The following is a 22,333-nucleotide window of genomic DNA, read 5'->3' as shown; positions in this document are numbered from 1 at the left end:
TCAGCTATAGGCCAAGGAGCAAAGCACAAACCCAAAGAGTTGCCTAAGATGAGTTTGCTGGATTTAGGAATGATGCTGCATTGTGTTACTGTCAGGATCATAATCTGGTACTCCTCCTTTGCGACCATGCCAGCTGGTAGGTGCTGCGGCAGAACAATTAGGAGTACCCTGGGAACTATGGTGCAGTTTGATATTCTTGATTTATGTTCTTATGGGGAAGGGAGCTCCTCTTTAGATGGCGATGTGCCTAACTTCAAAATATAGCAAATCTACCCATCTGCGTTTGGAGCCCCCTCTACACATTTTGCTTCATGGGATTCAGAACATATTTATCAAAATGTTTATATATATCATAAACAACATTAAAGCGGTTTACAATATCTATACGTAATAAAAACCATGTAAAAATTGAAAATCGGACATCATCAACTAACCATTACAGAAAGATGATTTTTTTAAAAAATTACCTGCGATACTCTTGGTGGCATAGAAATGTTTTCAGCAGGTGTTTAAAGGTTTAAACAGGAGGTGTCTGGTGAATCTCTGTTGGCCTAACATTCCGTAGGACGTAGAGCCAGTGTGGTGTAGTGGTTAAGAGCTGTATACTGTAATCTGGGGAACCGGGTTCGCGTCTCCGCTCCTCCACATGCAGCTGCTGGGTGACCTTGGGCTAGTCACGCTTCTCTGAAGTCTCTCAGCCCCACTCACCTCACAGAGTGTTTGTTGTGGGGGAGGAAGGGAAAGGAGAATGTTAGCTGCTTTGAGACTCCTTAAAGGAAGTGAAAGGCGGGATATCAAATCCAAACTCTTCTTCTTCTTCTGTTGACTGAAAAAGGAAACCCCAAAGGACTGGCAAACTGCAGTAGCAAAATAAAATTGTGAAATGCTGCCTTGAACCTGTGAATAATATGTAGCAAATGAATCAAGAATGAAAATGTGAGGGAAGGCGTGACTGGAAGCAACTGCCTTTTCTTGACATCGTATGGCAAAGGGCTAATGTTTGTCAGAGGTTGAAAAAGAACATTTGCCATAGAAACAACTCAGAAAGGTTCTGCAATTCAGCATGTTACTGAAAGTTCAAGAAAACATATTTTATAAACCCAATGTCAGGGAACTGCCATCAGAGCTGGAGGCGGAGGGAAGGCTCCAGAGGGATGCTGGAGAGGGTCCCAGTAGGGAGAGAGGCAGCCCATCTGCTGGGGAAGGAAATCAGCGTAACACCAGTGGAGAAGGGGGGCAGAGAGGGGATTTGGAGAGGAGGCTCCAAGACTCTTCGCCAGAAACCAGCGGGGAGAGCACGGGTACTCCGCTGCCCACTCCCTCCCTGCGCAGAAGACTTCCGCGCAGGGAGAGTAGGAGGAGACTTGGCGTCAAAGAACTTCTTTGCTGGAAGAGATTCAAAAAACGCCCACTGACGGATTCTGCCAGCGACTGAGACAGCCACGAAGTGAAGGGCTGTCCAGACAGAAAGGGTTCAACCAGACAACCAAGCCAAGCGTGGCGGCAACTTACGCACAAGCAACCCCTAGAACCATTACACCCAACAACCCTCCTGCTGTCAGCTTAGGTTTTTATTTTTATTTTTTTGTACAGACCTTAAGTTCAAATAGACAAAAAAGAAAAAGACAAAATGTTGTCCTAAAAAATGACCGGCGTGACATTTTCTGTAGATCTTTGCTGCAATCTAGTTTAAACAACAGAATGCACAGACTTAAGAAACAACATTACAGGGACTTTGACTTCTTCTTAATCTAAACAGTGAAATACACACACAGATGAGTACATCATAATGCGCTAAAGAACATAGCATTTAAAATAACATGTGGCCAAAGGGTAGACTGAGAATGGAAATCCTTCTATTGATTCAAATAACATTTTGCATTAAAAGCAAAAGCAGGAATAAAACCCAAAACAACTCTTATCATTCATTGTTGCTGGGTTTTTTCTTCGTTTTTGTCCATAAAGCTACTAAAGAACATGGACAGTTTCCAAGTTGTTAAAGTTCCTGTTTTATTCATGAAATCTTATGTTTCTGGTGCGTCTTAGAAGATCCAGGCCAGGCCATGGTAGTGCAACATAATTTCCATAGGAAATAATGGTAGTGGCAAAGGTCCCATCCCAAGGTAGCTGAGGTTGGGAAGCAGATATAAAATCCTAAAAGCACTGTTGTTTGTATGAAGGTGTCAGAACCCTGCCATTCCCCCCTGCCTCTCACAATACATTTAGTTGTATTGTAGAAGTAATAAGATGGCTATTATTCATCACTGTTTGGTCGTGCTACCTGTATGACATGCAGCTATACTGGAGAAAGAAGTTCAGTGATTACTTTTAAGTGAAATCCAATGCTTGTGTGCTTGGAAGTATGACTCACTATATTGGGTGGGGCTTCTAGGTAAGTTAGCATACAATCGCAGCCTCAGTAATGCCAGAAAATGGCATTTTCTTCTTCTTTTATGACATTACAAAAATATGCCAAACGAATTAAGAACATGATTGAAGTTTGAAATGTTAAACCAACTCTTATATGCTGAACACTTGTGCTCAGTATTTCTTGAGTAACATAGAAAGTGGTAAACAAAACATACAAGGGAGTATTCCACTTGCTGGTAGTATTAGCAAATTGATTTGATGTTCGCTCCAAAACATCTCGCAAACTTTTATCTTGGAGTACCTATTATACTTATCTCAGTGCAAACACAAGTCAATCCATTTTGTATTTATAAACCAGGCTATTTTAATTTTATATATGCAGTTGTATGGAGGTTATATATGCAATTGTGTGGAGGTTGGGTGAGTTGCCTTTCAGAAGTAGCCAAAATAGGTTCTTCATAAACTTGTTTGCAAATTAATTTTGCAAATACAGAACCAGAGCCACAGAAATGATTGATTTGTCTTTTTCTTCCTTTCCCCTGGACAGGTCATTTTTCCCTGTTGGTGGCTGGAACCTCATTACTGGGATTGCTCATTTTCTATTTAGCTGTTATAGGAGATCAGTGGCCAGTTTCCCTCTGACTTATTTTAAAGGTTTTTGGTACCTTTAATTCTCCCCTGGAGCTACTGTATCTTATGCATCTCTGTGTGGTATCTTGATGCATACTGAAATGTTATCTGCAGAAATTGCTTTCTTGTTTTTTTAATTTAAAGGGATGGTTTTATTGTTTTTAGAGTTGTGCTTTATTCAGTTTTTAGCTTGTACATCACTTCAGTTGCTTCATGCTAGGAAGCAATTTATAAATTTGTTTATTAATTATACTATTATTATTATTATTATTATTATTATTTGCTCCTGCATGTTCTGTTTGCTGCCACTCCACACACAGGGTATCTTTAATTCAACAGACTTCACATTTATCCAGGTAAACTGAATTTTAAAAACTGCCAAGTGTCTTGCTTCTCTAACATGTCTGCATCCAACCCCTTATCAAACAAAGTTTGTATCATAGTTATAAAAATTAAAAATGACACTTTCAGTGTACACAAGGACAAGGAACTTGATAAATGGCATAATTTATATGTCATCATTGCATGATTAAGATACTTAAAAAGTATAACAGTGATGTCCTTTACATAGTGAATTGTCTAAACCAGGGATTCCCAACTGTGGTTTGTGGACCACCAGTGGCCCATAAGCTGTATTCCGGTGGTCCATGGCATGTCCACATTAACTTTTACAGTGGTGCCTCGCAAGACGAAATTAATCCGTTCCGCGAGTCTCTTCGTCTAGCGGTTTCTTCGTCTTGCAAAGCAAGCCCATTGACGGCTTATCGGATTAGCGCTATTAGCGGCTTAGCGGCTTTTAGCGGCTTATCGGCTTATCGGATCAGCTGATAAGCGGCTTAGCGGCTTAGAAAAGGGGGGGGGAAGGAAAAAAAACCTGCAGGAACTCGCAAGACATTTTTGTCTTGCGAAGCAAGCCCATAGGGAAATTTGTTTTGCGAAGCGCCTCCAAAACGGAAAACCCTTTCGTCTAGCGGGTTTTCCGTCTTGCGAGGCGTTCGTCTTGCGGGGCACCACTGTATATTGATGCTTAATGGCATTTCAATTTCTTCTTTTATTTCTTATATTTTATTGTATTACAATAATAAAACAATGTAAGAAACAAAAGAAGCAACAAGTGGTGCATGGCGGGGGGGGGGGAGTTTAGGACCCACTGATCTAAACAATAAGGTTTTTTAGTTTATTTAATAAAACTTATTTACTTTATAAGCAAGAGTAATCAAGCACAAAACCAGACTTTTGTGAGTAGGCTCCTTTTCTGGATGTGCTTCAAGTGATGTATGGGTGCTGCATCCTACATCAAAACACGTAGGACTGCACTCAGGAGAATCCCAGCTTCTTCCTTAAACAGCCGGAGTCCTTAGTTCAGACAGCTACAAACACTTGTTTAGAAGGACCTACTGAGAGGAGACAATGAACTAAATCCAGACTTTGACTGTCCTTGTCCCAACCTTAAGAAGTGATGGATGTTGATAGAGATTACAGTGCTCGAAACCTATTCAGCAGGTGTAAGGGCAGAACAGCTGTGCATTCATGTTCAGGTCTTCAAGGTAACAATTAAAAATGATTATAAAACCGAATTAGTCATTTTCTGATATGCTAGAAGAAACTATCCTATATCTTGCATATTTTAAAAAAGCTAGCTATCTGCAAGTCAAAATCTGTATATTGTAAAAATGCTTTCATTTAGAATGAATTCCCTGCTGATCTCTACAGGCTGTTCATCAGTATTAATACTGGTTAGGCAGAAGGCTAGAAAAAAGAGCAAAAACAGTGACATCGTACCCTGTGTGAGGATCATTTCCAGGCTAGGTTAAGTGTTGACTAGGGCAGGAGCAACACTTACACAAGTCCTCTGAATGCATACAGTGAAACTTCTCAAATATGAAACACTGGCTGCAATCAGGTCAATTTCCTTAATTGTGTAGGATTGTACATGCCCTGTGAGGACTTGATTTCCTCCCAATAGCATCCTCCTTACAAACTATTTTGTTTATAGACAAAAGCAACACTCACAGTTAACAAAGAAAAATAAATCAACCAATTGGCATCCATAAACAAAAGCCCATAATAAACTATGAATAAATTATGTTTGCCTGTCTGTCTAAAACAAAAGCTCTAAAGTACTGAAACAATAAGACTCACAACATTTCCATACAAATATTTTCTTTGGGGTATTTTTTGAGTTTCACAGCAAATTTCTCCCATACCACCCAAAAGAAAGTCCTCACGTCATCGCCTATATTTTTGAATTGTAAAGAACTGTGGCAGAATTGCATGCCCATTTTTTCAACAACAGCTATTGGTTTATAAACCCCCCCCCCCCCCCAAATTGGACCAAGCAACATCAATCCACTTTTAAAGCCCCACCAAATCTAAAAACCAGCTTGGGATGTGACGTAGAGAGGCTGTTGAAAGACAGAAGGCCCTGGTGAGATCCGGGAGTTAAACTAATGATTCTTGGGTCTGAGGGGAAAACGAAACGAAACTGTCTTTGCTTTTTGTGAACACTACCTTTTTTTGCTGTTTTCTCTTACGTTAATAATCACATAAGGATTAAAAAATAAGTAAGTCGTATATCTTGTCAAGTTGAAGGCTTCTCTTGATATAAATGGTCAGTCAATAGGAACGGCAATTTAAAAACCAAGAAAACGATTTAATTCCAAAGGAATGTTGCATAAGTGTGATTTGAAATGGCATCTTTTTCCAATCAGATATCAAGCAGGTCTTCACCACTCTCATCACTCTCCACAGTGAGTTGTCTTGTCCACCATTTCTTGACTTCTGATCCACAAGAAGCTGCATCTGACATGGGATTCATCTTGCACACAACAGACTTCATGGTTGTACGGCCACCAAACCGTAAGTTGACTGAAGACACTGAATGGCTTATTGGCTTTGGAGCTAGGGAATTAAACAGAAGACAACTTAGTAGTGCAAATATGTATCTTGCTCTGTTATCTGGAATAGTGGGGATGGTTCCATGCAAACCAAGAGCCTTTCACATTAAAAATGCATTTGAGATGCTTGAATGCTACATTGTGTTGTAAATGCATTTACCTTGCATCCTACCTTGTTAATGTACTGTAGTACAGAAGAGGAAAGAGAGCAATGTTTAAACCTTCAGTTCATTTCAACTAGTTTAGGTTTCATGTACAAAAGCATTACAAATGTGAAAAAAGCAACAACTAATACCAAGTGCAGGAAAATGTCCTAAGACTGAACTGATCTACCTAAAACAGGCCAGACTTGCAGCTTTGGCACACTTAAGAATCTTTATGCATCCAGCACAGCAATGAAGCTTATGCTTAGCTTAAGAAGTTACTGTTGGTCTTAGAGGCAGTAGCTATGTATATGGTTAAGCCTATGCAGGTCCATATTGCTCTGATGTTTAAAGGACCAAAAATTGCACACTCTTATTACTTTCCCTATGGACTTCCATTGTTAGGGACGCCATTGGAAGAGGTACTCCATAACTATTTTTCTTAAAATATATTTTGTTGAACGATTTACTCTAGCATATTTTGACCTAGGAGTTTCAGTTGGCTCCAATAAGTTGTGGATTTTTTTAAACAGATAAAAACCCCTCTGTATGTGTAAATAAATTAAAAAATTGTCCAGTAGCACCTTAGAGACCAACTACGTTTGTTCTGGGTATAAGCTTTCGTGTGCATGCACACTTCTTCGTGTGCATGCACATTGTTTCAGTGTATCTGAATTTATTTCAACTACATCAGACCAACACGGCTAGTTACCTGAATCTAGAACCTCTGTATGTGTGTGTTTCCTCAATGACATCAGGATCCTATACAGCATAGAATTATACTAACAATAATTTTTTTCTGGAATAATAATGGTGGTTGGCTTTGGATCACATTTGTTGCCTTACTGATCACTGAATTTGGAGTTATAAAATAATTACATCCTTTTCTCTACTCCCAGCCCCACCCCGGTCTTAAAGACCGTGATGATTTTCCTTTCTTCTCCTGTAGCAGCATGTGATTTGGCTAGCTTGTCTGAGAAATTTGGAATGACTGTTCTCTTCTGTTTCTAGTGTAGCTGTAGTCAGTCTGAAATCTACTGCTGCAGAATCCTCCAGTGAGGATGCATGGCGTCTTATGGCACTTTTCTGAGTTCTATCAGTAAATAGAGCTCCAGGTTCTATTTAGAATTCATGACAATCTTCACCTACCTGATGGCAAACGCCATTGTCCAAACTTCCGCTGAGGTTTACCACCATCAGTAGAGTCTTGCCGATATCCACCTCTGTCAGAGAGTGTTGGACTAAGGAGCTGTTGTTGACTACTAGTCTGAATAGAACAAAAGACAGCAGTGTTTAAGTGCATAGTATCTGAAGCTTTAAAGAACACAAGCAAGGCCTTTTTGTTTCTGATCTTTATTTTGTTTCTGATTCACTAGAAAGGGTTATGCTCATGGTAGCTGGGAATATTTTAGGATACTTTATTCCGGAGCACAATGAGTATCCACTTCAGTCACTATGGCACTGTTTACGGTAAGCTAATGAAGTAAAGGATGGCTGGATCTGATCCCAGTCATTTCATATTGTGAGGACTGTAGAACTGGGAAAATGCAAAACTGAAACCACAGGCGAGGAGGAGGAGGAGGAGGAGGAGAAGAGGAGGAAGAAGAAGAAGAAGAAGAAGAAGAAGAAGAAGAAGAAGAAGAAGAAGAAGAAGAACAACAACAACAACAACAACAACAACAACAACAACAACAACTATAGGCCTAGTTTCCTTAGCTCAACAACATCATCATCATCAACAACAACAACAACTATAGGCCTAGTTTCCTTAGCTCAGGATATCAAGACAATGTTCTTCACAAAGTGACTCTTCTTTAAGTTTGTGTGTGTATCCAGCCACCCTAAAAGATCTAGAATATTCCAAAGATGCTCTGCACAGGCACAGATTTTCCCATATTTGTGCCTGCACAGAGAACATTAAGAATGATTTATCTTAACCCACTGGTTTAGGCCAATACGTTGAGGACCTGAGCATAACTGTACCTCAGGCTGTGTACTGTTATCCTGGTTATTAGCATTCATGTCTTCACTTGGTTGTGTTGTCTCAATGCTTGGTGGATTTAGGAAACGGCTAAGCTCCTGTTGTTGACTCTCTCGGAGACTATGGATAATGCTGCATGACTGCTGCTGTTTCTATAAAAAGATAATAAGTATAATTATCACTGGATCTTTTCAAACAAGTATTCTTCAAAAATTGAGATTTGCTCTTGTCTGCTCTACATTCCCTTTATATTATTCACAGTTACAGTGGACTTTTCCTTTGTAGTCATTTTCATAAAGCTGCTTACACCGTTTAATTTTATTTCAATCTGCTTTATGAGACTATTGAAAGAGACATTTAAAATAAAATGATCAGGGAGAAGAACTAAGCTTTTATAGAACTCATCTGGAGGCTATTGAAGTTAACTGGTTTCAGTGATTTTTAAATTAGACACTAGATAAAATTAACAAAGTGATAATAGAAACTCCCTTAGATAACTACAAAGTGTGACTTTCGTGTTGTACCATTTTTATGTATCAATGACAATGTGTGCAAAAAAAGAGAGAAGCAGAATGGATACATCCATTATTGCGCTAACTGGAAAGATAAAGCTTTCTATGCTTGTTTGTGAGTTGTAGGAAGAATTGGAACAAAATCCAAAATCCGAGAATTTTTTAGGATGTCACGTATTCCCCTTTTCCTTTACCAACTTGAAAGTGGAGTGTTTTCAGCGTCAATGAATACAAATCTGGAAAACAACTCTAATCCCTGCCCCCCAATGGAGCTATGTCTTTTTCCAGATTGGGATGGAACATATTTTTAATGGTCCTCCACCAAATTTAAAATAAGAGAAAGCATTCCTTTTACAAGTATTTATTTGGGATCAGTGTTTTCAGCTATCATCATCGTCAACAACAACAAAATACGCCCGAGAAGGAATTTAAAAACTTCATTTTCTGGACTTTCCAGACAAGGCATGTCAAGACACTGTCACTGTAGTCAGAAACAATCACCAGCTTTCCTTGCCTGAGTTGCAACTTGGTAAAGGGGCAGGGGAGGTAGGGGATTCTAGGACAGACGGAGGGCTGCTACCAAGTCATTATAAAACAAGTCAAAACTTGGAGCAGTGTTTGGCTTGGTTCATAATAGTGTGCAGATTTTTAAACTGAGGGAGCCTGTATTTTGAAAACCCCATTTCCAAAATATGCTGCCATCACTAATTGCTATGGTGATGTTGCAGTGGTCCCTGACATGGGCCTGGGTGCATGGAAGTCATTAGGGTCAGTCACTCAGCTGTCCAAACTTTCCTTAATATTTCCCCAAGCAACCTGCTGCCTCCATTCACTGATTTATAGAGAGCAAGAGGATTCTTCATTTATCTACTTGACTGTGTAATTTACAAGATGCATGTGGGGGGCAAAATCTGATAAACTACCATTACTCCAGACCAGAAAACATTTGTAATTTACTAATCTAACCTGGTATTCCTGACCCTCCAAGCTTTGCACCAATGTACCAATGCCGCTCTCTGATCATACAGTCCTCATTTTTCACCTCACTCCTTTTAACTCTGACTTTCTCAACCAACTCCTGCCACCCATCATTCATATCTCCACGCAACATTCTATTACACTCTCCTGCTGTCACTCATGATCCTTCTGTTATAGTTATCTGCTTTTCCTTTCTCTTTCTCCTCTGTTGTCCACATCTTAATTCTCGGCTCCTTGTGTCTTTTTTGATTACCGTATTTTTCGCTCTATAAGATGCACCAGACCATAAGACGCACCTAGTTTTTGGAGGAGGAAAACAAGAAAAAAAATATTCTGAATCTCAGAAGCCAGAACAGCAAAAGGGAGCACTGTGCAATGAAAGCAGCAATCCCTCTTGCTGTTCTGGCTTCTGGGATAGCTGCGCAGCCTGCATTCGCTCCATAAGACGCACACACATTTCCCCTTACTTTTTAGGAGGGAAAAAGTGAGTCTTATAGAGCAGAAAATACAGTATGTAAAGCACCAGTGACGCTGGTGTGTGTGTATATATATATATATATATATATATATATATATATAAATAGCATCCCCGTATTATAAGCACTGCATGACTGAGAAGGCTAAGAAGCTCGAATAATGTTTTCGAAATAATTGACAGCTCTCTAGTATGAAAATAAAATGTAGCATGTTCTACACAATGAGGAAGGGTATGCTACAGGCTTTCTGTTTTTTCCTCCTTAAACTTACTGCTCTAATGCGCTTCAAGCACTTTTTCAACCACATGCGGATCGTCTGTTTGGCTACTTCTTCTTCTATGGTGTATTCCAGTTGTTCCCTAGCAAGCAGTTCTTCCAGCTGAAGACTTTTCCTGATGTCAACAGATCTGTAGGAGAGCATGCTGAAAAAAAAAAAATTATAATAAACAATAATAATAATGAGGGTTGTTTTTTTTTAAAAAAATGTTATTTATAAAAGGAAAGTAATAGCAGGTGTATCATATACTTGATTTGGAAATAAGGTGTTTATTTTGCTCTTAAAGGGTCATCCGATGACCTAGGGATATATGGATTTATGATACAGTGAAAAGTGGTGAAGACATTAAACAGCCAACCCCATTACAGAGAAGTGCATGTGCAATGAAAACAGGTTTCTGCACACAAGTATGTTCAACTGTGCAAGCTGCCCAAATCCTGCACTGGAGATATGCATCAACATTCTCTGCTCTGACAGAACTGATTGGCTTTTTTGCGACTTCCTAAACTGGTGTCAGCTCTCATCATGATGCAGAAGTTCCCTGGAATGGGGTGTTTTTAACAGGGAAAGTTCTTTCTTCCATGGAAGTGGTCATTGTTATATGCTAAATTTGCCTTCCTTGATAATAAAACACTCTTTATCCAATCAAGTTCACACAGCCAAAAAAAGACAGCTGAAAGCTGCAGTTATTATATGATGAATATAGTAGTTTGAATTGGACTTCTAGATACACATTAGAAAAATCAGCATTGAGTAAAATCTGATATGCTTCTCAGTTAATATTTTCTATAAACCCTATAAACATGATTGTATTCAGGGCTTTTTTTCAGCTGGAACTCAGTTCCGGCATCTCTCAGGTGGGCACCATTGCCATTATAAGAGAACATGGGAGGCATTCATGGCAAGTTCCAGCACCTCTTTTTCTAAAAAATAGCACTGATATTGGTACTCTGTTTTATAGTTTACAGAAAATATCTGCAACTAAACTACAATTGATTTTGTGTGCCATCTAACATACCTCAGTACATCATGGAATGTTACATCTCCCCCATTATGCAGCCTCTCCATTTCATAGCACATGTGCTTGAACAAGAGTTTATCCTTGTCCAGATCCACCTCCAACCTTCCACGCAGCAACCTCAGTAAAAACTTGACTCGGAAGGTAGGAATCACTCCCTGAAAAGAAGGCAGAACTTCTCCATTATTGGTACTGGTCAAACCCTTCATGAGCTGTCACCAAAATAGCTAATGCTGCATGCATGGAATGCTGCTTGTGCAACAGAACTTCCCTTTCCTCTCCCCATGTGTCCTTCAGATCTGTTTCCAGGGGGTTCTCCAACCCTCTGGAGCAGATTTTTGAGGGTGCACAGGGAGATGTACTGCGTAAGTGGGTGTCTGCTGCGCTATCGGGACACTAGTGTTGGATATGACCCATGAAGGAGTTCAGCCAAACTGTTCATTTTTGTAGATAGTGATCTATAGGTCAAGGGTGTAAGCCAGGGGTAGACAACCTTTGGCCTCCCAGAAGCTGCTCAATTCCAAGGCCCATTTGCCTCAACCAGCATGCCCCGTGGTCAGGAATAATGCGAATGTAGGCCATCAATATTTTGAAGGCCACATGTACCCTGACTCTGAAGTAAATCTGTTAAGTTGTGGGTGAACATATCAGACGACACAGCGATTCTTCAGACAGCTCTTGTTTATTCACAGGCCAGAATAGAACAGAACTGAAGGGTTCAGCCAACTTGCTTATAGACAGCTCAACTACAAAGCAACAGTAACAACTTTCTGTAACTATCCAATCACTGAACGTCACTTTCAATTCCTTATTTGCATATGCGGACCTGAGTCAAAACTATTTACAGTATTCCCCTGCTGGCCCAGGGTGAGAACTTCAGTACATAACAAAATCCATTCACAGTTCTGAAGCTCCACTGTGCTTGAGCACAAAGACTGAAAGGAACTGATGTTGGAAAGGACTCCTCTACTACCCCGTATAAAGTGAAATGGGAGCAGCTATTGCATTCCCTTTTGGAAAACTGCATTTACTTCTCCTTGCTAGCAATTAATTAACAGAGCAGCAACTAAATAAGACTTGTGGAATTATAGTGAATTAGGTTATTACCTCTCTTTTGTCATCAACCATGTTCCATATAATTTGGAAATGTCTAAGATCATTGTAACTTAAGAGCTGGTCTTCCTCCGTAGAATAAAACAGCGAGAAATTTTCCACAATTATAGCTACGGAAAACAGAAACATCTTTAAAATGACATGGGCATTAAACAAGGATATAATCTATTAAGGAATTCATTTGTATTCATGATGTTGGCAAAAATGTACAAAATGCTATATTTATATTAATAGGCTTGCCTTTATTTAGACAATTCAATCTAACAGTATTAGTTAGAATCTAATATGCTTCAACCTTAAATATGGAAGTGTTCTACTGGCTTCTGGGAACACTGAACAAACTCAATAAAAGCAAACTGAAAAGCCTTCTGCAGTGTTATTTTCATATGCACATACAAGGTAGGAATAATTTGTCTTCTAATAGACATCTTTTTACCAGTCAACGTTCTTACTAAAACATATTTGCTCCTATATTGCTAAACCAATAACTTTATACAAAAAGAAATGACAGCTAGGTTTTTTAAATGTTAAACAAGACTTCATTGTTTTATTGAAAGATTTCAAAAATTGGGTATGCTGATCTTCTAAGTACCGTATTGGCCTGAATATAAGCCTCACTTTCCCCCAAATCCCGACCGTGAAAAGTTAAAGTGCAGCTTATATTCGCAACCTTACGGTATGCGGCCAGGAGCATGGGGCAAACAGCGCCAGGAATGCGGGAAAGCGCTGCCTGCCCCATGCATAGTCCCCTGTCCTCTCCCCCAAGGCCGGGAAGGGAGAGAGCGAAGAAGGGGAAAGGCTGCCGGCAATGCAGTGCCTCCCCCCCCCCCCCCCAGTATGCAGCCAGGAGCAGTGAGGAATGGAGTGGCTTATATTCAGGTATTTTTTCTTTTTTTCTCCTCCCCCCCAATTTTAAAGGTGCGGCTTATATTCAGGTGCGGCTTATATTCGGGCAAATACGGTACTAATACTTAGAAAAGCATACTCCTTATGCTGAGGTGAGGTCTTCCAGTGATGGCGCCTTCTTTATGGAATTTCATTTCCTAGAGAGGTCCACCAGGACAGTTGTTTAAAAAGATTCACATTCAGAAGGCTTCTGAAATCCCTGTCAGGTCTTTGTGGGTTGTTTCATTGGTTTTGTTTTGCAGTCCCAAACTGATGCTACTTTTTAATTTTTCAGTTAGCTGATCGTTGCAGTCATGTTGCTAATTCAATTATTTTATTTATAGTTTTATCCCCTCAGGGGGACCGAAGGGTAAATTTTATATATATATATATATATATATATATATATATATATATATATATATATAGTACATATAAAAAGTACGTTTGAAATATATACAGTAATGGCTATTTGTGACTTACCCACAAGCAAATTTAGCATTATGTATGCAATGATGACATAAAATGAACAGAAATACATAAGAGCACCAGCATAGTTTCCACAATCTGTCTTCCAGTATGTTCTGTTATCTGGAGTACAAAAAGGAGGTTGAACCTTCAAAGGAAAATAATTAATTAATTCAAAGGGATATACAATTGCTTCTTCTTTTCTTTTCTTTTTCTTTTTCGACTAACTGACATATGCACAAACATACACTTAAACGTATGTATCACAATTAGGGAACAACGATGGCATTAACACGACAGCAAGAGCAGCAATAGTAACAACATTCTGAGGCGTATGTCAGGACAAGGGACGCGGGTGGCGCTGTGGGTAAAACCTCAGCGCCTAGGGCTTGTCGATCGCATGGTTGGCGGTTCGAATCCCCGCGGCAGGGTGAGCTCCCGTCTTTCGGTCCCAGCTCCTGCCCACCTAGCAGTTCAAAAGTACCCTAAGTGCAAGTAGATAAATAGGTACCGCTTTATAGCGGGAAGGTAAACGGCGTTTCTGTGTGCTGCGCTGGTGCTGGCTCGCCAGAGCAGCTTCGTCACGCTGGCCACGTGACCCGGAAGTGTCTCCGGACAGCGCTGGCCCCCAGCCTCTTAAGTGAGATGGGCGCACAACCCTAGAGTCGGATACGACTGGCGTGTACGGGCAGGGGTACCTTTATGTCAGGACAAGAGCGAGGGCCAAACTGGATGCAACAGCGGCACATCCGTGTGTTTTTGTTTTAAAAAAGCTCTGCCCCTGTAATGTGGAAAGAGTGATGAAGGTCTCCATTTTTAACAGCGAAAGGAGTGCCCTGATGCAGGGTACATAACTCCCCCCCCGTCCATTGCATGCCTCCCTATCAAACTTTAACCGATTTTTCTCACAGCCAAAGGTGAAGAACCTATTTTATCTGTCTGACCTAAACTTCCTGCCATATCTCAATCTTTTCTATCTATATATTCACAGCTTTACTAAATAAACTGCCTCTGCCCATATAAACCATCCCGGACGCTGCGTTCATCATCTGAGGCCCTTCTTTGTGTGCCTCCTCCAAGTGAGGTTCAGAGGGTGACAAGAGAATGGGGCCTTTTCTGTGGTGGCTTCCCAACTGTGGAATGCTCTCCTTAGGGAAGTTCGCCTGGCGCCTTCATTATATATTTTTAGGCGGTGGGCTAATACATTCCTCTTCAACCTGACCTTTGGCTGATTAATATTCTACGGCCTTTTAAATGTGTCTGTGGTAAAGGGAAGTGGTTTATTGTTTTGCTGTTTCGTTTTACTTATTTACTTGTTTTTATCCTCTATTTTATTCTGTGAACTGCCCAGAGATCTTATGAAGATCTTACCAAAATAATAAGGCCCAAATACTTTAGCCTTTCACTGTAGACGTTACCAGCACCATGTCACAAAAAGAACCTGTGTTCCAAGCCCCAAGCCGTTAATCTATATATGATTTGCAGCTGTAAGAGCTGGTGGTTTGAGATGAAAGCAGCACCAGTCCTGTGAATTAGCATTTACACACATCTGAGATGCAGGGGCAGATAAGACTGCAGAAAGAATTATATTAAATAATGTTTTGGCATTTATTCCAGGAGATCCAGTACTGAATGTAAAGGATAACAAATGTTTATCAGTTAGCAATATAGTCAACATATTCAGAAAGTCCCCCACTTGCTAGCAATTAATACAAAGATGGTGATATTTAGAATGGCAAAATATATGCATACTTGTTGACATTATCCACGGACTTAAATGGTTATGCATTCCTATAACTTGTCAAATAAATACACGAATGTTTGTGTGAATGATAGCTTTAAAAAAAAAAAGCACAGCACTGTTAAGTCACAAAGCTAGGCTGTTTGATATGCAGTGGTTCCAGTATTTATCTCTTGTTTTATAATTGTGTTCAATTTACCATGCAGTCATGCATTATCTTGTTCCAGTCTTCCCCAGTGACTATTCTGAAGAGTACAGTAATGGCCTTACCAGCTGATGAAAAGTTGGCATGCCTGTTTTTAAACAAACAATAAATTTTGTTCAGTGTGCGACAAGTGAAATTCAGCATTAAAAAACATTAGATGTTGCGATCTTTTCCTTCTTTACTAAGCATTTTCCATGGTGACTATTAATTATAGTGAGAGGCTATATTGTGCCTGCTATATAGTAATCTACCTGATCTTCTCATTTCCAGAAGCCCAGCCTGCAAATTACTCCTACTACAGGAAATAACATGGGTACTTATACACAGAATAGGAGTAGCATAGTACAGCAGTTCATGCATTTTGTGTGCCCAAAACTAGACTGCACAAGCATGGATTCTGAGACCTGACCCAGAATCAAATTTCTTGAGAATCTCAACAATTCAACGAACATTCATGCTCAAACACAGCAATGCCACAATATCATTTACTTTCTGGCGGAGTAAAAAATGTCATACCTGTTGATGTTCTCTCCATATTTTACAGTGCCAAATAAAACTACTCCTGCGAAAGCATAGCAAAGTAACAGCAGGAACATCCCTACTATGATGAAAAAGCTCTTGTACATGCTGACAACCACTGTCAGAAGCAGCATCTTCAGGGTCACCTAAAAGATATAAGGAAAGCAATGGAAAATAACGTTTAATAATAAAAATGGGGCATAACAGTGACACAGCTGAGTAGTATTAGAAACCTGTAGCCAATGAATTGGCTGGTTAGTTCCACTCATATGTGACATCCAGCCCCTGCCATTTACTGCTTCCTGGCCCTCCTTGTATCCCTAGGATTGCCTGGTCACAATGCTCCAGCAACAATACAATTATATTTCTGCTTATATGCAGTGTTCAAAGCACAGCAGCACCATTAGGGTCTAGAACTGACACACAGCAACCCTTTGCTCTCTGACCCATGGTGTTGAGCCCTCCTAAGGTAGCTTCCTGCTTACCCTTCCTTTCCTCAGTCTCGACATCATTTGCTTCTCCTCTCCTTTGGCCCACTGACTACTCTGCATTCTTCCTTCATGCTCTTTACTCTCGGCTCCCTGCCCCTAGGGGACGCAGGTGGCATAGTGGGTTAAACCACAGAGCCTAGGACTTGCCGATCAGAAGGTCGGTGGTTCAAATCCCTGTGACGGGGTGAGCTTCTGTTGCTCGGTCTCAGCTCCTGCCAACCTAGCAGTTCAAAAGCACATCAAAGTGCAAGTAGATAAATAGGTACCTCTCCAGCGGGAAAGTAAACAGCATTTCCGTGTGCTGCTCTGGTTCGCCAGAAGCTGTACGCCGGCTCCCTCAGCCAATAAAGCGAGATGAGCGCCGCAACCCCAGAGTGGGTCACGACTGGACCTAATGGTCAGGGGTCCCTTTACCTTTTACCCTGCTCCTAGCTTCCGGGACCTCTTTCCAGCCATCACCCCCCCCCCAACAAACCTATTCCTGTCTCTAGGGCATAGACTACCCAAATTGAACTGCAAATTTCTGAACTGCGCTATTTGCCAGGACTGGGATTGGGCAGAGTGACGGAACCCAGGGTGGGGTCAGGAGCAAGGGCAGTGGGCATGGGTGGTGTGTACACCTGTCATCTCATCGTTTTCCCACCCTCAGTACCATACTGCTTTAATTTGTTCACTGCAACAATATATAACATACTGAAAAGAATAAAGCAGCCAAACAAGCAAGCCACTTTTACTCACATGTTTCCCACAGATCGAGAAGAACCTGAAGACAATTACGCATGCCCCCATCATGTATGTGTAGGCATTCTGGAATTCAAGCACAGAAGTTGTTTCTGCTTGGTACCACTTCTTAAATGGCAGCTTAAAATACTAAGGACTATTGGCAAAACCTATTGGTGTTTCGCAACTTTCTGACTAGTTGCAGGACTTTAGCCAGACCTAGCAGAGTAAACGCAGAGTTCACGAAAGCAATTGGCAACTCGGCTGCAGACAGGATAGACGAAGCAGGAACCAGGAACTTGTAGTTACATGTGGACTATTTACAGAAACAGAACAGAACATGGATCTTTGACTAGCTCTCTCATACACGACTCACAACTCCTACACTCAAACTTGTACTAACACACATTCCAGCTAGTAGGCCATTAATCATTATTCCCGTGAAAGAGCTTGACCAATCATGGAGCTGTCTCCATGCCTCTGTATCACCAGGCAGACTTACTCCTTCACATTGCCTTGGCTGTCGGCCAACCCTAATTGACTCTGTGTGTGTAGCTGCATGTATGCAGATTCCCAACAAGGACTATTACTGTTTACATTTGATTGCATCTGATCTTTGGACTGGGGAAAAGGGAGCCCTGATCAGTTTGTATCCCCCCCCCTTTTGAATAAATAGTAAATAATAATAATAATAATAATAATAATAATAATACCGAAGCAGCTCATGAATTACATTTCAGGTATACAAACTATAATAGTCCTATGTGATCAGTTCTGACAAAAAAAAAAATGCAGTTTGCTGGAACTTACAGTTAGGGCAAAGTGGAGTATCACCCAAATGACTCCTAAAGATGTCACCAAGAGATCATAGCGATTTCTTCTGCTCTGCCAAAATCCAGCAGGTGACATAGCAATAATTTTCATGGTAACCTGTAAGAGAGGACTGTATATGTTATCACTTTTCTGTGGGGCATCATTCATTATGCCACCACACCCCAAAAATTCTGCCCTACAGGTAACTCAAAACTTATGCATGTGTAATGTGTGCATTTAGCTTTATATGTTTGGCAAAAATGTATTATCCCCCCCCCCGCCACCAAAGGAGGCAGAAAGGGGACAATCCCACCCTATATGTGATTGCTATCCACAGAATGTAACCCCCCGCGTAAGCTGAGAGTCACCTGTACCCAAACTGGGGGGGGGGGGGTTATTGGCAAATCAGTATGAATCTGAACAGATTGAAAAGTAAAGCTGTTGCATGATGTCCAAAAGCAAAACTGACAAAAGATGCAATGTTGTAGAGTGGAGAAATTGTGAAATATATCACCTTACCTCAAGAACAAAAATGAAGGTGAAGACGACGGACATTGCTGCTAAAGGACCAGTAACAGGGTCTTGATCATCCCACTTATATAAAAGAAGAAACAGGGCTTTATAAAATATTCCTAAATTATTAAAAGAACATTAGTGCCTGCTGGATCAGGCCAGCGGCCTATCTAGTCCAGCATCCCATTCTCACAACGGCCAACTGAATACCTATGGAAAATCTGCAAGCAGGAAGTGAGAACAACAGCACTCTCCCTTGCTGCAGTTTCTCACCAGGGTTAGTAGACTTATCCTCCATGAATCTGTCAAATTCTCTTTTAAAGCCATCCAAGTTGGTCATCACTGCCTCAGGTGGGAGCAAATCCCACAGTCTAACTGTGCACTGTGTGAAGAACCGATTTATTTTGTTTGACCCGGACATTCCAATGTTCAGCTTCACTGGATATTCCCCAAGTCCTAGTGTTATGTGAGAAGGAGAAAAACTTTACCCACCTTCTCATCCCGTGAATAATTTTATATACTTCTATCACAACGCCTCTAGCCTTTTCTCTAACTCAACAGCCCCAAATATTGTATGCTTTCCTCACAAGGGAGTTGCTTTATCCACTTGATCATTATGCTTTGCCATTTTCTGAACCTTTCCCAACTCTACAGTATATACAGTGGTATCTCAGGTTACATACGCTTCAGGTTACAGACTCCGCTAACCCAGAAATAGTGCTTCAGGTTAAGAACTTTGCTTCAGGATAAGAATAGAAATTGTGCTCCGGCGGCGTGGCAACAACAGGAGGCCCCATTAGCTAAAGTGGTGCTTCAGGTTAAGAACAGTTTCAGGTTAAGTACGGACCTCCGGAATGAATTAAGTACTTAACCCGAGGTACCACTGTAATCTACTGCTTTGCAAGATGTCGTAAGGAACAGAGCAAATACCTTAACAGATAACAACACAGACTGGGCCAAGACAAGCACAGCAATGGTCCTCTTGAAAAATGGATGTTGAGTTATATCATACATCTTGGCTCGAAATCCATCATTATCTGGGAAAAACAATTAAAAGCACACAGTTTAATAAAGTATATAATTCTTTTGTGTCACTCTCTATTTTCCTGAACTTTGTCTAGTTTGCATATGCACAATAATAAATCTCTTAGACCTTTGAATTTTGAACACTTTTTGAATTCAAATTCTGAACATCTGAAGCACATTTTGGGCTGTAGTTAGCCCTTTTGCAAAATTTATAGACATAGAATATTTTCACTTTAATACACACAAACTCATAGGGGCCTCATGATTACAATTATAATGTGAAACCTACATTCCTGCGGAATTACGAATCAAAGTGAAATGGCTTTGATACCTGGGCGAGGTGGGAGATGAAGTGGCTGTGCTATCTTCAGTCTGCTCTTGAGATCCTCCCATCGCCTCTGATCAACTGTCAGCAAAGCTGTCCCCTAAATGAACAAGAATAACAAAATATCTTCACGTATTTATCAAAAAGCTGTTGTGTGTGTGTAACTGTATACTAAGTTTACTATCCTATCTTTGGCCACCAAGAAATGGTTTGAACTAAAGCTTCTCATATTGCTTCAAAAAGATATACCTGCCCTGGTATCATAGAATCATAGAATCATAGAGTTGGAAGAGACCACAAGGGCCATCAAGTCCAACCCCCTGCCAAGGTATTTAAAAGTTAATGGGGCCATAGTTCTGGCCCGACTCCTGAGCTTGGGTGGATCTCTGGCCCCACTTCTCAACATCCAGGCATTGAATATGGATGTCGAAGAAAGGGAAGGCTACATGAGAGCTGGATACCCCATCGTACAGTAGGACTTCTTAGGGAAGGGAATTCCAAAGCTTGGATGCAATAGCTAAGAACATTTCCCCTGAAAATCCACTTGCCTATCCACAGAAGCAGGTGCTCAGTTAATAACTGGGGGAAGGTTCATACAGGAGAAGATGGTCCAGAATATAACGAAGCCTCAACCAGGCAGAGGGCCTTCTCAGTAGTGGTGCCCGCCCTGTGGAACACCCTCCCATAAGATGGAGCAGCCCTGTTTAGGGAAGTTTTTAATGTTTGATGTTTTATCGTATTTTTAATATTTTGTTGGGAGCTGCCCAAAGTGGCTGGGGAAACCTAGCCAGATGGGCGGGGTATAAATAAATGATGATGATATCTATAACTTTATAGGATAACACCAGCATTCTCAGTTGGGTACAGAAGTGAACAGGGAGCTAAAGCAATAGATATATACACTGTGCCACATTTTGTTCCAGCTGAAACTTGCACTATCCACAGTGCAAGTTAGAATGCACTATCGTAGTCTAACCCTGGAAGTTACTAACTTCCAGGGCATATCAGTCTATTTCCATTGCATGTCAATTCCATTTTGCCTTGCTTTGTGATTTGTTTTATTTATTAAAAATCCGTATGAAAATTCCTTTTTACATGTGTTTTTAAACAAATATGTATTTAAATGTGTAATTCATTTCAATGCATTTCTAAACATCTTTTATCCCAAAATATATACTTTTGAGACAAGAACTGTACTGTAACTTTCTGAGAAGTGTGAAAAACGATATTCCACTGTGTACCCAGGAGGTACAAATTAGGTCAGTTCTCTTTAAAACATGGACTGAACGAAATTCTCCTCCACCTTTAGCAAGTGATACAATGACTGTGGCCAGTTAAATCACCCCAGTAATGGGTGCAGTTGGCAGATGAGCCCAAGTTGGTATTGTTTTATACATGCAATGTTATCTGATAACTGCATGGCAGCACATGGGAGGTGCAAAGACAATATAAAAAAAAATATTTCATGAGAAATAGAAAGCCTGCATTATTACCTTATTTTCATTGAAATTAGCAATGACGACTCCAACGAAGAGAGTTAGCCCAATCATACAGCCAAGGAATACAAAGACATGGATGTAGATGCCATGGATCTGCATAAGTAATTTTTTTTTAAAAAAATATGTTACTCATCTGTAGAAATTAAAGGAGGAATTAAAAGGTCTGACAAGTGCTGAGGTATATATACTCACGGGCCCCACGCGATGAATGATAACATCTCTGACTTCAACCCATCCCTTTAAGGAAAGGACTTCAAATAATGCCAACATTGCATTCCCAACGTTGTCAAAGTTAAAGTTCCGAGGGTTGGCCCTGTTAAAATATCACAGGGAAGGGTAGCAAAAATACATGCAGCCAAGGTCCTTAATTGTACTGAAAGAACTGACAAATATCTTAGTAACACTAGTGAGTAGTTTAGAGCCAAACACACACAAACAGTCATGGAGACAATCATATACATTCCTGGGATATATATTTACATTTCTGATTCACTTATTTCCCTGGATTAAGTAGCTAACAATCAAAGAGGACAGTCAGGGATAAGAGTGGCATTTGACCCCTGAGCATCTGGAAAAATAGACTAACAGTGCAATTTATGTCCATCTGCTCCGAAGGAGACATGGTCAGCATGTATAGGATCCCAGAAGATTTAAGGATGTTGATCTCCAGTGTCATATTTTAACCTCACAGCACACCACTACTAAATGCATCAATATGTGGTCCATGACCCTG

General features: G+C 40.5%; 1 protein-coding gene across 9 annotated transcripts in view; it reads right to left on the bottom strand.

Moving 5' to 3' along the window:
* Window positions 1-1,553: 1,553 nt before the first annotated feature.
* The window catches only part of NALCN (sodium leak channel, non-selective), a 193,650-nt gene continuing 172,870 nt past the window's right edge, over window positions 1,554-22,333 (bottom strand). For all 9 annotated transcript variants that reach the window (XM_079972387.1, XM_079972389.1, XM_079972388.1 and 6 more), the window contains 17 exons: window positions 21,793-21,913; window positions 21,595-21,693; window positions 20,108-20,201; window positions 19,681-19,787; window positions 18,757-18,831; window positions 18,235-18,354; window positions 17,443-17,511; window positions 16,211-16,359; window positions 15,689-15,782; window positions 13,764-13,896; window positions 12,390-12,505; window positions 11,283-11,440; window positions 10,259-10,409; window positions 8,024-8,173; window positions 7,190-7,307; window positions 4,012-5,901; window positions 1,554-3,665 (listed from right to left, as the gene is read on the bottom strand). In XM_079972387.1, coding sequence (XP_079828513.1) covers window positions 5,708-5,901; window positions 7,190-7,307; window positions 8,024-8,173; window positions 10,259-10,409; window positions 11,283-11,440; window positions 12,390-12,505; window positions 13,764-13,896; window positions 15,689-15,782; window positions 16,211-16,359; window positions 17,443-17,511; window positions 18,235-18,354; window positions 18,757-18,831; window positions 19,681-19,787; window positions 20,108-20,201; window positions 21,595-21,693; window positions 21,793-21,913 — 1,948 coding nt within the window. In that variant the 3' untranslated portion in view covers window positions 1,554-3,665; window positions 4,012-5,707. The remainder of the gene's footprint in view (window positions 3,666-4,011; window positions 5,902-7,189; window positions 7,308-8,023; window positions 8,174-10,258; window positions 10,410-11,282; window positions 11,441-12,389; window positions 12,506-13,763; window positions 13,897-15,688; window positions 15,783-16,210; window positions 16,360-17,442; window positions 17,512-18,234; window positions 18,355-18,756; window positions 18,832-19,680; window positions 19,788-20,107; window positions 20,202-21,594; window positions 21,694-21,792; window positions 21,914-22,333) is intronic.

Source organism: Podarcis cretensis (assembly GCF_951804945.1).
Source record: "Podarcis cretensis genome assembly, chromosome: 4".
Lineage (NCBI taxonomy): Eukaryota > Metazoa > Chordata > Lepidosauria > Squamata > Lacertidae > Podarcis > Podarcis cretensis.
This window is presented reverse-complemented; position numbering and strand designations above follow the sequence as displayed.